This window comes from Osmia bicornis, chromosome 3 (assembly GCF_907164935.1).
Source record: "Osmia bicornis bicornis chromosome 3, iOsmBic2.1, whole genome shotgun sequence".
In the NCBI taxonomy this organism is placed as follows: domain Eukaryota; kingdom Metazoa; phylum Arthropoda; class Insecta; order Hymenoptera; family Megachilidae; genus Osmia; species Osmia bicornis.
The window spans coordinates 8,184,184-8,196,615 of record NC_060218.1 but is presented as its reverse complement, the minus strand read 5'-3'; the positions used below and the strand labels follow the sequence as shown (position 1 = coordinate 8,196,615).

Sequence of the window (12,432 nt, the reverse complement as noted above, 5' to 3'; positions counted from 1 at the left end):
GGATGGTAAATAACCATTTAAATCCCGGCATAACTGGACCTGAAGTATTACAATGAATATCGACGATGGGAGTTTATCTCATTGTGCAAAATTCCAATTCGACGATTGGTCGCACTCCCTTTTTGTTTTCGGTCGCAATTACGATGGATACCTTGTAATTGGCACGATGGAAAATTCTACTCTTTCCCTCATCCCTTGTGTAATTTAAATTTTTATTATCAGATAATAAACTTATTTTAAAAACCTACAAAAAACATTGTGTATCATTCGATATCCACCATTACCTACCTTATATTTGCTTCATATCTTCGATTTCCTATATGAAACCATGATATTCTCTTTTATATTTCGTATGCTCTGAAACCTACAAAAAACATTGTGTGTCACTCGATATCCACCATTACCAACCTTATATTTGCTTCATACCTTCGATTTTCTATATGAAATCATGATATTCTCTTTTATATTTCGTATGCTCTGAAACAAATAAAGATTAAATTTCATTATATAATTTCAAAAATAATATAATATACGAACAGCATACATAGTCTGGAATTATATTATTGTATTTGATAATTAAATTTTCAATTAACATTGCCAATTTGTAAACGAGACGTGAAAATAGGTTACTTCAGAACTGCAATTATAATTACAATTTCAAACACGTTAACGTGTTAGCTAAAGGATCAACTGACATGTATTATTCTGACTTCGCTGTTTATTTATTAACGTTTAGGTATGATTAATATATTCAATGCGTACACGTATCAATTTTGTCGTTAATGAGTTAATTACAAACATGTCAACGTGACAGATTATACTTTCTGATACGTCACATTGATGATGCTTATTCGGAAATCAATTGATTTGACACACTCTACATGGAATTTAATTAGCATTTGGTAATTACAAATTTCGTTGCATTTGCGATGATAAAGAATCTTTTGAAATTAAATTCAAATTTTCTTTCAACATCAATTTCTTAAAGCGATACCTGCTAAAATGTTAATTAACTGTATAAAATCACCGTGTCCAATAATTACTTTTACTTCAAACATTTAATTGTATTCAAAACCTGTAATTTATTACTGAGTAATAATACAGTGATTATACGAGGTTGTCTTGCTATATTTATCGTTTGAACGTTCTAGCGAAGTAATTATTCTACAGTGGATGATCAAATTATTAGAGCCATGGTAAGAAAAATGAGTTTTTCGTGTTTGTGTAGAAATAGAGCCACAATCTTAAGATTTTTACCTGGTATAACTTTTAATCAATAATTCTCCACTATTAATATATCTACAAAAAAATACTTATAAAAATAGACAAATGTATGCAGTCGGGTACCGTGGGATCCTCTCACAATATGTCCTTTTCTTCAAAATAAATAATTTTATTCTCAAACATGTCATACGTCGAATTTTCTAGTCTCTCAAACCGAGATCCAGTAAAACACTGGAACGGCGGCAAAGTCATTATTATATGTATCCTTTCATTCGCCACGGCTATGGGCGAGGGAACAGCAGCAATGCGTTTAACAATCTAAAAGTAGTTAAAAACTGGAACAACTGGTCCTCGCAGAACTCGATATCCTTTATGACCACATGGGTGATTCTACAGTGGGTGATCAAATTAGAGCTACTCGCATAAATTGATGATTTTACATAAAAATGATCAATTCTTAAATGAAAACCGATTTAAACGGAGTTTTTATTACATTTTTATGATGTATTGATGCTTGTAAAGTTATGATACACAGTTGAAAAAAGTGAAAGATTTTGATTCGCCTGAAAATTCTTTGGACCTGAACCCCATCGAAAATTTGTAGGAATGTCAATTGATTGAACATCTAATAAAAGTATGGGCCAGAAATAAGGCAATCAAAATGAATTGCTTAAAATGAAAAGATTTGAGGCAGTAATTGCAGCAAAAGGCGGCGTCACGAAATACTAACATACATACTTGTGTAAATATAATCTTTTAAATGTATTCGTTTATTTTTATAAGTATTTTTTGTATATTAATAGTGAAGAATCATTAATTAAAAGTTACACAATATAAAAACCTTAAAAAGTGGCTCTATTTCTACATAAACACGAAAAACCCATTTTTCATATTATGGCTTTAATAATTTGATCATTCACTGTAAACTTGAATTAACCAAGCCAATCAGCAAGCTTGGCTGTTAAGATTAAGTCGATCAATTCTAAAGTAAAGCAGACATAATGGAGTACAAGATGGAGATTCATTTATTACGATACAAGAGTAACAATGGTACAGCTAATTACAAAAGGAAGAAACTCATGAAAGAGTTTCGCTCGAAGAGTCTACGGTATATAATAGAAAAAAAGGTCGAACTATTTCATTGTTGAATCTATAGGGTCTTTCGTTCCAAACAACGGTCAGCTTTGATCGAAGTCTCGAAAATGGTAGTCGACGAGATTCCGCTCGAAGTAGATTGACGAGGGAGTTGGTTCGAGTTGCCTTGAGCTATGGGGTCGAATCCGGGGTGGTTGCGATCTACCAGTGTCCTAGGACATTGTGGCCAGGCACAACGATTGCTCCCGCGGGACCTGACACCACGGTGGATCCTGAAAAATCAAACGGTTAGTTATTTACCATTTATCATTGTGAAAGATAATAATTTCTTTGAAATCTTCCATCTCTTCTCAACTGTATATTCTACTCTTGTCCAGTAATTTTTAATTTTAATAGAAATGAGAACAGGAGCAGATAGGATGAACAAGTTACCAGCAGCCGGTCCCACGACGGCAGCAGAAGCAGCAGCTGGTCCAACAACGGCGGCGGAGCCCCCAGAAGGCCCAACAACGGCTGCAGATCCAGCTACGGGCCCGATGACTGCAGCTGAAGGAGCCACGTGTCCAGCAAGAGCTAGTCCAGGTACCAAACCACCTAGAACTACGGCTCCATTGTGTCCCCAGCCGAGGGAACGGCGTTCGCGTTCGGGGGCGGCGGAGACGATGGCCAGGACGGCGACGAGGACAACCTGCGGACATCCCGTTGGTAGAATTTAGTTTGTTAGGCAGATTGAACGGTATTGATTCTGTTTTTAGATAGGAATCTTATGGAACCGTTCTGTTGGATCATTGCCAAATAATTGAGCTTGCCAGAATATTCTGTCGGCGCAACACTGATATACGAAGTATGAACGATACGTATAAGCCATGAAATGTGATTTCATAGATGAGATAGTGATGGAAACTCTTGGCAAGTGTACAGTTGTAGAAAATAGTACAGGAAATATTAACGCTACTGTAATGGGAATATAAAGTAGAAAATTGAGGGCTTAAGTTTGATGATTAGCTCCCTGTTTCTTTAACTCTTTCGCTGTTATTGCGAGATTACTACTTGGTTAAAGGGTTAAATTATCGATGTTACTGATTCTTACCAAGCACTTCATGTTGTTTGTTGCTTTAGTCTTCAACTGACTGGTGACTGATGCTCAACCCTCCTGACACACTGACTTATATACTCGATGGAGAACATCGAAGAGCTCGACGATGCAACCTTCAACCCCGTATGAAAGTATGAATAAGAAACGAGTTAGGGTGCGGTCAACGATGGACGGGATCAGAGTAGGCGAGTTCCGGGTCCAACGTCATAGACGAGAACTGTTATCACACGGAGACGTGTTTCAACCTCGAACTATATACAACTTGTTGTAATAACGGTTCTGTTACGAGGGAACTGAATTTTCCCCGATAGCAAGCAACGCAAACCGACCGTAGGTTTGCTCATGATCTCGTTCCGCGCTTATTCTCAGCACAAAACTTCCTGTATTCCCTCTTCGATAAACGCAAACAACGTAACGGGGTAATTTGCTTAGGAACAAATATTAATTGCCGAAACAGTCAGCTATTAACATTTTGGCTACCGCGTTGTTTCTCTGTTCATTTGAATGGAACTCGATCAGAATTTATCTGAGAATATTGTTATTTATTATTTGGAGTAATTAAGAAATATGGAAAGTTTCGAAAATTAATTTGAATTTCCAAGTTATTTTAGGATGAGAAAAATTAAAGAAAACGTGGGTCTTTGTAGAGATTGAGACAACGAACGGCTGGAAGAGTGGAAACATTGATTTGTTAGAGCTAAAAGTTCGGTTCACCGAGCAAGCATCATCTTTGGTTTAATATTCGAGTAACAGGCAAGAAGGAAACGAAACTATGGAGTGAAACGAAGTTTTTGATTTATGACTTTGCAACTTCGACACGAGTTTCTATTGGAAACTTTAAATTTCTCATCAAGCCTGGACGTAAAATTATTTGATTAAATGTCGTTCGCGAAATGTATCCTTCGTTATGTTACGTGCGAAGAATTGAAATTTCAAACAACCAGCGCAGTTAAACATCTAACGCTGAACCGAGATACATTGTAGCTTGAAAATAAAATCAATTTTATTCCTGTAATAACGTTTGAAAAAGGTATGAAAAAGAAAAGGGATGGATTTACGATGGCGGAAGAGTGTCAAAAAAGGATTCGCAATAACGTCGGTTTTCCCAAAAGGATCAGCAGCGTAAAAGTACAAACGAGCGTCGATCGTTCAACGGATGCAAAGCGAAATAAAACAGGCGAGGACTGTCGCATTCGTGTCAGCCTTTTATTCGGCCGCTCGTCTAACCAAGCATTTTTTTCACCCCTGTCCCACTGATTTCCACGATGACCCCCGCTGTAATTCGTCCTTTGAATCCGCCCGCCTGGAACGATGTAATTGCGCGCGGCGGATTTGTCAAGTTGGAAACGGCGAGCTTCGCGTCGGCTGCTCGAATTTACAGCCAAGTCTCGGTCCAAACTGTCACGAAACGCTATACTCTCCCCGAAACTTAGGGGGTAGAGCTTCCCCGGCGACAGAATAATCGGAGAAACTCGAGACTCGAATGTCTCGGCCTGAATTCTCCTCTTCTTTGCTGGAAAGTTGGAGCATTCAACGTGAAAACACTTGATGATGAGGTACATACAGTTCCTTTAAAAAAATATGAATTTGACAAAATAATTCATCTTTGATATATTAAGAAATAACAAACCTAAATGGATTGCAAAACACGAACGTTCCTTTAAACGCAATTACCGTTCACTGCTTAATTGGAAACACAAACGTAAATCGAACGTGTTAATTAAACACTATTTAGCCCTTTGAACGGTGGATGCAGATGGAAAATGAAAAATGAAAACATTTCGTGGTTACACGCAATATCGACTATGATGTGTACGAACATGGACCTCGCAGAACACTGCATGCTCAACTATTTGCATTTAATTCTCCACTCGCATGCACGTTTACCAAGATCCGTCTGTTAATGTGATCCGTTCGGCCACTGCCAACGCTAACGCGTTAATTGTTTCGACCGCCTAATTACGGTTTCTATTGTAATCGTTGTTACCTGACATACCCGTGTTGAACAAGAAAAATTACCTCTAACTCTTAACTACATATGTTAGGGAATTGATTAAAAGGTGTATGAAATATATAGTGTAGCCATAAAGAATATATTGCTAGCATATGACTCCAGTAAATATTATTCTTTCATACTCTGTAAAAACGGCTGAAATATTTGAAGCAAACAAACTTACCGTCGCCTTTGCTGAAAAATTCATTCGTATCGAATTACTCGGATGCAGCGTTACATCGTGAAAAGCAGAAAATATTTTTCCACCCGACATCATCGATCGTAAAAGTGTAAGTTTAAAGATGGCTGGCATATACATATGTATGTTCCGCGTCCGTGTACCTTTTCCCAATCGTCTCGGTGAAACGTTCCAAGTAGATACAAAAGATCGAAATATTTCAATTCGAGCCAAGATTCCTGAATAATTTTCACTCGACCTAGTCCCCCGTTCGTGGAAATATTAATCCGTGATTCGCGTCTAATAATCTATCCGTTATCCCGCGTTTCCCTCCAGAAGAATCGAACAACGAGCGGATGCGATCGGTTCGAGAAAACAGAAGCCCGGTGGAATCGATGAAACGGAAACGAGATGGCGATAGAAAGTTCTCGATAATCGATAGTCTTTGATACAAAGAGCGGTAGGTGCATTGAAAAGAGTGAGCGCGAATCGAACGTGTATTCTTCAAAAGGGGAGACCAGCCTCGAGCTCGTCACAAAGAAGCGAACTTTTCAATATCTCTCGCTTCGGCATCGACTCTCGATGGCGTTTTCCCTAGGAAAACCCTCGGGAACTCCGATGATCCAGTGGTCCCTGGATGTGAATTCCAACGAGGATCACGTAAACCGTCTGCGACCGGTTACGAATTCGGCCTGCTACTGGCCGAATTTTACTTCCGCTTCGACACGGAAATGGCGAGGTAATGGAATAATAAAATGACCCGGCAGGTTAGCGAAGGGTCGCGCGAACGATGGAAAATGGAAAATCGTCGATCATCGAAATTGTTGCGTGGCCTGTGGCCTGTGGCCTGATTATCGAGCCCACCTTTAGCCGCGAACGGAGAATTTAGAATCGATGAAATCGTGCTAGATGGAAGAGCTATTCTAACGCTAATAAATCATATTTTATTGAACTATGATATTTTTGTCACAACAATTTTCAAGCGTCAATAATACTTGTTATAGAGAATTTAGAACGAATTAAATCGTGTAACATGGAAATTTGATGAAATTCCACTAAACAATTATTCCTTTATTCATATGCTAACTCACATATTTTCACAATATTCGATATTCTCGATCAATGGATCATGTGTATATAAATTCTATCAATATTTATTGGAATCTTCATTATTGAATCGTGTATTCAAGCTCAGACATGCGTGTCACGATTCTTTGAAATCCAAACCTCGATGTATTAAACAGGAATAAACAATAGAATTAAAAATTCAATTGAATGTCTATTACGCTCGTGATTCCATTCTTTCGTCCTTTGTACTTAAACTATGCATTCCTTGGTACATTTTTCCTTATACACTCTTCACGCATGATATTCTGAAAGCATTATTTTTTCAAAACTCTCGCTCCAACGATAGCCTGAAATATTTTCACGATTTTATCAGGGTGATAATGTCACGCGGCTGATACGGCTCGTTGCTGATACTGATTATCGTGCTTGACATCTCGAAGTCCCATAAATCGGTCGCGTGCTCGCGAAGGACCGTTACAGATCCTTGAAGAGAAAATCCGTTCCACTCTCGTAACCATGAGCACGGTAGCAGTTCCAGTCGAGGAAATAAAAAGGAAAAAGGGAAACGAGAAAGGAACGGACGATCTGGGTAGTTGATCGACTACTTGTCAAACGCCGTACTTGACAGTGAACCGATCGTGACTGCATAATCGAATGGAACTCGCGCGGTATGCATTGTTCCACCGGTTTCGTCATCTCGTCGATTTTTCGCGTAGGCATCGTCGAAACCCGATGCACCACAGGTGCGTTTCATTTCCTCTTGCACTTGTTCCCCGACGGAGGTGTGCATTGAAATATTCATGAAGAGGATGCCAGATAGGGACGAGGAGTTGTCTAAGCGCGTTCTACAATTGCAAAATTGTTCGTACGTGCCTTTTCGTGTGGGTATATCGTTAACCCACCGACGCTGTTTCGACGCTGATTCCTGATGTATGAAGCGTACGCTTTTAATGGATCTTTAGGGAACTTGCGGTTGAAAAGACTTAGAAATTTTTGAAGATATGCTGTGAAAATTATCTTCTCAGTACAATTCCCTTTATTCGTTTATATAAGCGTACATAGTTCCGGTATGCATAGACAGTAACAGAATACAACTAGAATAAAAGTATAAAGTCGCCCTTATTACAGTGTTCGATTAGCCACGAGGTATATGGTTGATTTCAAGGCTCGTTTTCATATGTCACTACCAGTGACCGCCTCCAGTGACGACTGCAGAAGAAGAGGCACCGATCACCGCTGTTTTGGTAACAGGACCAGCGACGATCGCTGAAGTTGCTGGTCCAGCAACGACTGTGCCTGCTGCGCCGGCTAACACTGCGGGTGCAGCTAGTGCTGGGGAAACCAGGGAGTTACCTGCAAAATTTATTTATTCATATATTGTTTTGGAGTCTTAAAGTAAAGGGGTAATTGAAGACGTACCAACGACGACGCTGCCAAGACCGGGTTCAGAGACGAGAGTGGGTCCAGCAACCGATCCAACGACAGCTGATGGACCAGCTACCGCTCCAGTGACCACTGCTGGACCAGCCACTGGTCCAGCTACCTGGACGGCTCCAGTTGCAGGACCAGCGACCACCGCTGGTCCAACATGAGGCCCAACGACACCCACTCCACCCAGTAACGGGCTCAAAATTGCACTGGGAGCTGCTGCGCAGACCGAAGCGATCGCTAAGAGGACTACCTACATGGAAATATTGGAAAATTTCAAATCTTCTTTTATGCTACAAGAATAAAATAAAAATAAAATTGAAAATCTTACCAAGAATTTCATGATTGCTGCTTTGTTCCTCGGCTATTACCTTTTATCAGGCTAATTGCGAGACTGCCAATTAACCCCGTGATATCTGCTTTTATACACCGTTCTGACCCTGAATATCCCGCTTTCTTGTCGTTTTTTGCACGAGGAAATGTCACACCATCTATTTCCATATGGAAGGATTTCTCCTGTACGTGTATGCGTGAGGTATTAAACGGCAGGACGAAAAGACGCGACGTAGTATCGCGGATGTGCGGTGCCGGCACGCGGGTAAAGGATTCGTTGCGTTCCTTGCCTTGATTTCATTCATTTCAAACGATAATATATTTCAAAATTCTTAGTAATTCTAAATATACATTACTGATAAGTGTAGTTAATGAATGACGAGTATCTCTATGTGATTATTGAAGAACAGCTAGAAATTTCATTCGCCTCGCTACACGTAAGTTCCAAAATAATTCAATGAATTGCTTTGAAAATTTCTGAATCGTTAAATGAAGCTACCCTTTGAAGATACCCTGTCACAATCGTCAGAATTACAAAAGCTACGAACAGTTTCGAAAACTCGAACAATTTTAATTCCATCTATAAGACGTTAATTAAGCGTCCAAGAGATACGTGCAAATATTTGCTGTAATAGTAACAGGGATAAAAGGCATCGAAGCGTGCTACGTTATTCATCTACTTGAATTTCATATTCGGCACGCAACCAGTGCTCCGCGTTTCCGTTTAATGGTGGTCGCTTCAGCAGTTGCACGGTTGGAAAGCGTCCGATTTAACGACTGGTCGTACTTGTTGCTGTGCGTCTAGGAACCACGAACCACCGGGACGAGCCGAGTGTCCCTTTGAAATGGTAATGCAAGCTGGCATGGCGCTAATAATTTCCTACGGGAGTCCTTCGGGATCCGAACGGAACACGGGGCTACGAAAAGGGTTCCGTGGTGCATCTTTGCCGGTGCATTTCCCACCGGGGCGAACACGATTGAAAACGGAGATTAAAGGGGGTGTACGCGAACTATGCGAAGTGGTGCTGGAGAAAGCCGTGAACAAAGCTGCGATGGAAATGCTCGGATATCACAGTTGGCTCTGTTTAGTCGACCCTCTGACAGACAGAGAGAATACTCGGCTGATTGGAGCGGTGTTGAAGCAATTTCCTACAATTACCGGCGAAGGTGGACAGGTATCGTCCCACCGTGTACAACGACGACAATACAATGGCTCGTGAAATGGGGAACGGTCGACGTCACTGTGCCCGACGGCCTTGCGGACGATAATATCCCGACTAGAACAATAGCCCTCCGATCTATGCCACTTTAATCGGGAACCAACGTTGACACGGTCCCGCCAACGGGTTACGTGTCTACTCTCTGACTTGTTCGTTGGGAAATTGCTGCAACACCGAGGGTGTAGCTTTAATCCTTTTTCCTATCCAGTTTAATACTTTTCAAAGATCTATTTTTATTACTCTTGGGTCATTTGTCGCTTAGACAAATAGGGTTTATCCATCGAACCTGTCCATTACAGAGCAAATAAAGATAATTCTGAAATTCGAGTGGTTGGTGTACTCAACAATCGCAATAACACCGTTAGGACATTTCCATGCTCGAAACTTTGTGAAACACTATTCTACCTGCTACGGTATTTAATCTTCTATACCCGACAACTTTGCGGCCGCATTAAGCTAACTTGTTTACCAGTAATTGAAATTTGCAGTGCAACATTTCCCCGTAATTGCTGCATTATTCACTTGGTAATAATAATTAAGCTTTGTATACGGTTTAAATAATTGTTCGACTGCAACTGCAATTTACAGAAGGGACGTTGAAGCTTACGATTAAATTCGCAACCATCCATTTCCTAAAATCGTTGATATTGAAAATGTTTGAAATTTGAAAATAATTCTGTGAAATATTAGTATTTAACTATCATTCGAAATAATGCGTAAGGGTTGAAGGGGTAGATCGCATAACTTCTATGAACAAAATTATTCAATTCCTCTCCAAAGTGGCATGCGTTTATTATAACATAATATATCATATATGAAACATTGTTATGTACACAGAATACATATAAGAGATATAATGATGGAGGTACTAGCGGTAAATGAGGGAGATCGTGGCGCGGTCGGTTTCAAAAATGGCAGGCATCGGAGATCAGTCGAAGATGTCGTTGGTGATGGAGGTCCAGCATAGGGTGAATTACCAGTGTCCGTGCGCACGGACAATGCCACCGACTCCAGCTGCTCCAGCCGCTATGCTGCCGGATGGTCCGGCAATAAGCGCTGGGGCGGTGATGGGACCAGCTAAAGCTGCAGCAGGTGACACTGGACCGGACAATACTGCTCCTAAAAACAAACCGCATCGATGTGTTATAATCTCACAATTTACATATGCTGCAAATGCCAACACAGTCCGGACAACCGACAAGCGTCGCTAAAATAAAAATTAAACCAAGCATGGTTCAATTTATCGACCATTGTGAAAATCATTGCGATATGTTCCTGAATTAGACACGGTTATTTCCGTCTAGGAATAAATAAAACGTCGACACGATTTAACAAAGTCCAATCAAAGATAACAAGCTATTCATACGTCCACTTATCTGCAACAGAAGCCTACGAATTTATACAATCGCTTACCCCATCCTGCGTGACCCCATCCGGGTGCGGCGAGGCCGGGCCAGCCACCGTGTCCAGAGACGCTACCGGAAACGACCGATGGACCAGCCACGGCTCCAGTCACCACAGCGCCACCATCGACCGCTCCGGAGAGGCGAGCAGGTCCGACCACCGGTCCGGCAAGGGCTGAGGGTCCAAGAATCGGTCCGCTAAGTGCAGCAGGTCCCAAGATAGGTCCAGCCAGCGCAGCACCCGGGGCCAATAGACCGGATGGTGCTGCTGCTACCGCCGAGATCATTGCCGCGAGGAGGACCGCTACGAGGGTGCACATGGTTCAGATGATTGCTGAAGGGTTTCGAGTGTTGGCGAACTGCTGGAAGCGTTGCTTCGATGGCTGAAGTGGATGTGCTGACATCGAGCTGGCTCGAAGGTGCTTTTATAGGGGCATTGTCTACGCCGTCGGGTCTATTGCTCCCGCCAACCCCAAGGGCGGGGCACAGGACACGCCAAACATTCTCTGCGGCCTAGGCGCGTGGCTGTATCTCCGCTTATCAGCATTAACACAGTCGGCGACACACGAGCGACGCTTAACGCCTCGCAGCCCGCCCGTGCCTAGCAGGTCGCCTGTTCCAATTCAGATCCGCGTTGCATCCGTTTCACCGATGTTTTTTTACGCCTTACCTTCAACCTTGTGTCGCGCATACCATTCTTTCGATCGTACAGGACAATGTGTTCTAAATATCTAATTAGGAATCAAATTTAGAAATAGACCCTTTAGGGTGTTAGCTTGATAATCTTACACTCTTATACATTTATATAATTCAAGTAAACTTTAACAATAAATATTTGCATTTTTCAAAACTTTGCTTATTCAATACTCTTATGAAGCTGTAAGAAAAAAGTCTAAACAAAAATTATCTTGATCCTTTTGAATATCTGATTGGTAATTAAATTCAGAAATAAACTTTTTAGGGTTTTATAATCTAAGCATTCCTAATAGTAAATATTTTTATTTTTTCAAACTTTCCTTATAAAATATTATGAAACTATAAAAAAAAAAATTTGCATCAATGCAAATAGCGAACCTCAATTCAGAGATAATAAAGTTATCAACATCAGCTCGAAGATACCTGTCATCGCGACCTTCACAGAAGAAGACCAGAATCGTCTGCTCACTGTCTCTTTCGTTTATCAGACGAAGAGGTATGGAAATTAGGTGAACGCGTTGACAGTATATTTGTGACACATTTGCATTGTACATCCGTTTAGGCGAGGCACGGGTTGCGTAGCCCACGCGTCGTCCATGGGTCGCAATTGTCGCCTGGAATGACGATCTCATTGTCATAGACGAGTGTGTTACAGTGGCAGCAGGCTAGTAATGGATTATCGACCATGCCACGGATCG

General features: G+C 41.1%; 3 protein-coding genes across 3 annotated transcripts; all 3 read right to left on the bottom strand.

Annotated features, from left to right (window-relative positions):
* Positions 1-1,998: 1,998 nt before the first annotated feature.
* LOC114876735 lies at positions 1,999-3,445 on the bottom strand. Its single transcript, XM_029188525.2, has 3 exons — positions 3,410-3,445; positions 2,752-3,007; positions 1,999-2,591 (listed from the first exon to the last, which is right to left on the bottom strand). The coding sequence occupies exons 1-3, from the start codon at positions 3,419-3,421 to the stop codon at positions 2,521-2,523; spliced, it is 339 nt and encodes a 112-aa protein (XP_029044358.2). The 5' UTR covers positions 3,422-3,445; the 3' UTR covers positions 1,999-2,520.
* A 4,392-nt stretch (positions 3,446-7,837) lies between these two features.
* On the bottom strand, positions 7,838-8,425 carry LOC123987672 (dirigent protein 10-like). Its single transcript, XM_046285129.1, has 3 exons — positions 8,414-8,425; positions 8,074-8,335; positions 7,838-8,007 (listed from the first exon to the last, which is right to left on the bottom strand). The coding sequence occupies exons 1-3, from the start codon at positions 8,423-8,425 to the stop codon at positions 7,838-7,840; spliced, it is 444 nt and encodes a 147-aa protein (XP_046141085.1).
* A 2,004-nt stretch (positions 8,426-10,429) lies between these two features.
* LOC123987655 (tetra-peptide repeat homeobox protein 1-like) lies at positions 10,430-11,418 on the bottom strand. Its single transcript, XM_046284992.1, has 2 exons — positions 11,049-11,418; positions 10,430-10,754 (listed from the first exon to the last, which is right to left on the bottom strand). The coding sequence occupies exons 1-2, from the start codon at positions 11,356-11,358 to the stop codon at positions 10,609-10,611; spliced, it is 456 nt and encodes a 151-aa protein (XP_046140948.1). The 5' UTR covers positions 11,359-11,418; the 3' UTR covers positions 10,430-10,608.
* Positions 11,419-12,432: the final 1,014 nt, after the last annotated feature.

Bases quoted from the DNA above. Each gene is read 5' to 3' on its own strand.
- LOC114876735 (XM_029188525.2), bottom strand. The intron at 2,592-2,751 runs GTAACTTGTTCA...TTGATTTTTCAG, and splicing joins CGTCGTGGGACCGGCTGCTG to GATCCACCGTGGTGTCAGGT.
- LOC123987672 (XM_046285129.1), bottom strand. The intron at 8,008-8,073 runs GTACGTCTTCAA...TAAATTTTGCAG, and splicing joins TCTTGGCAGCGTCGTCGTTG to GTAACTCCCTGGTTTCCCCA.
- LOC123987655 (XM_046284992.1), bottom strand. From the start codon at position 11,358: ATGTGCACCCTCGTAGCGGTCCTCCTCGCGGCAATGATCTCGGCGGTA. The intron at 10,755-11,048 runs GTAAGCGATTGT...GTTTGTTTTTAG, and splicing joins ATGGGGTCACGCAGGATGGG to GAGCAGTATTGTCCGGTCCA.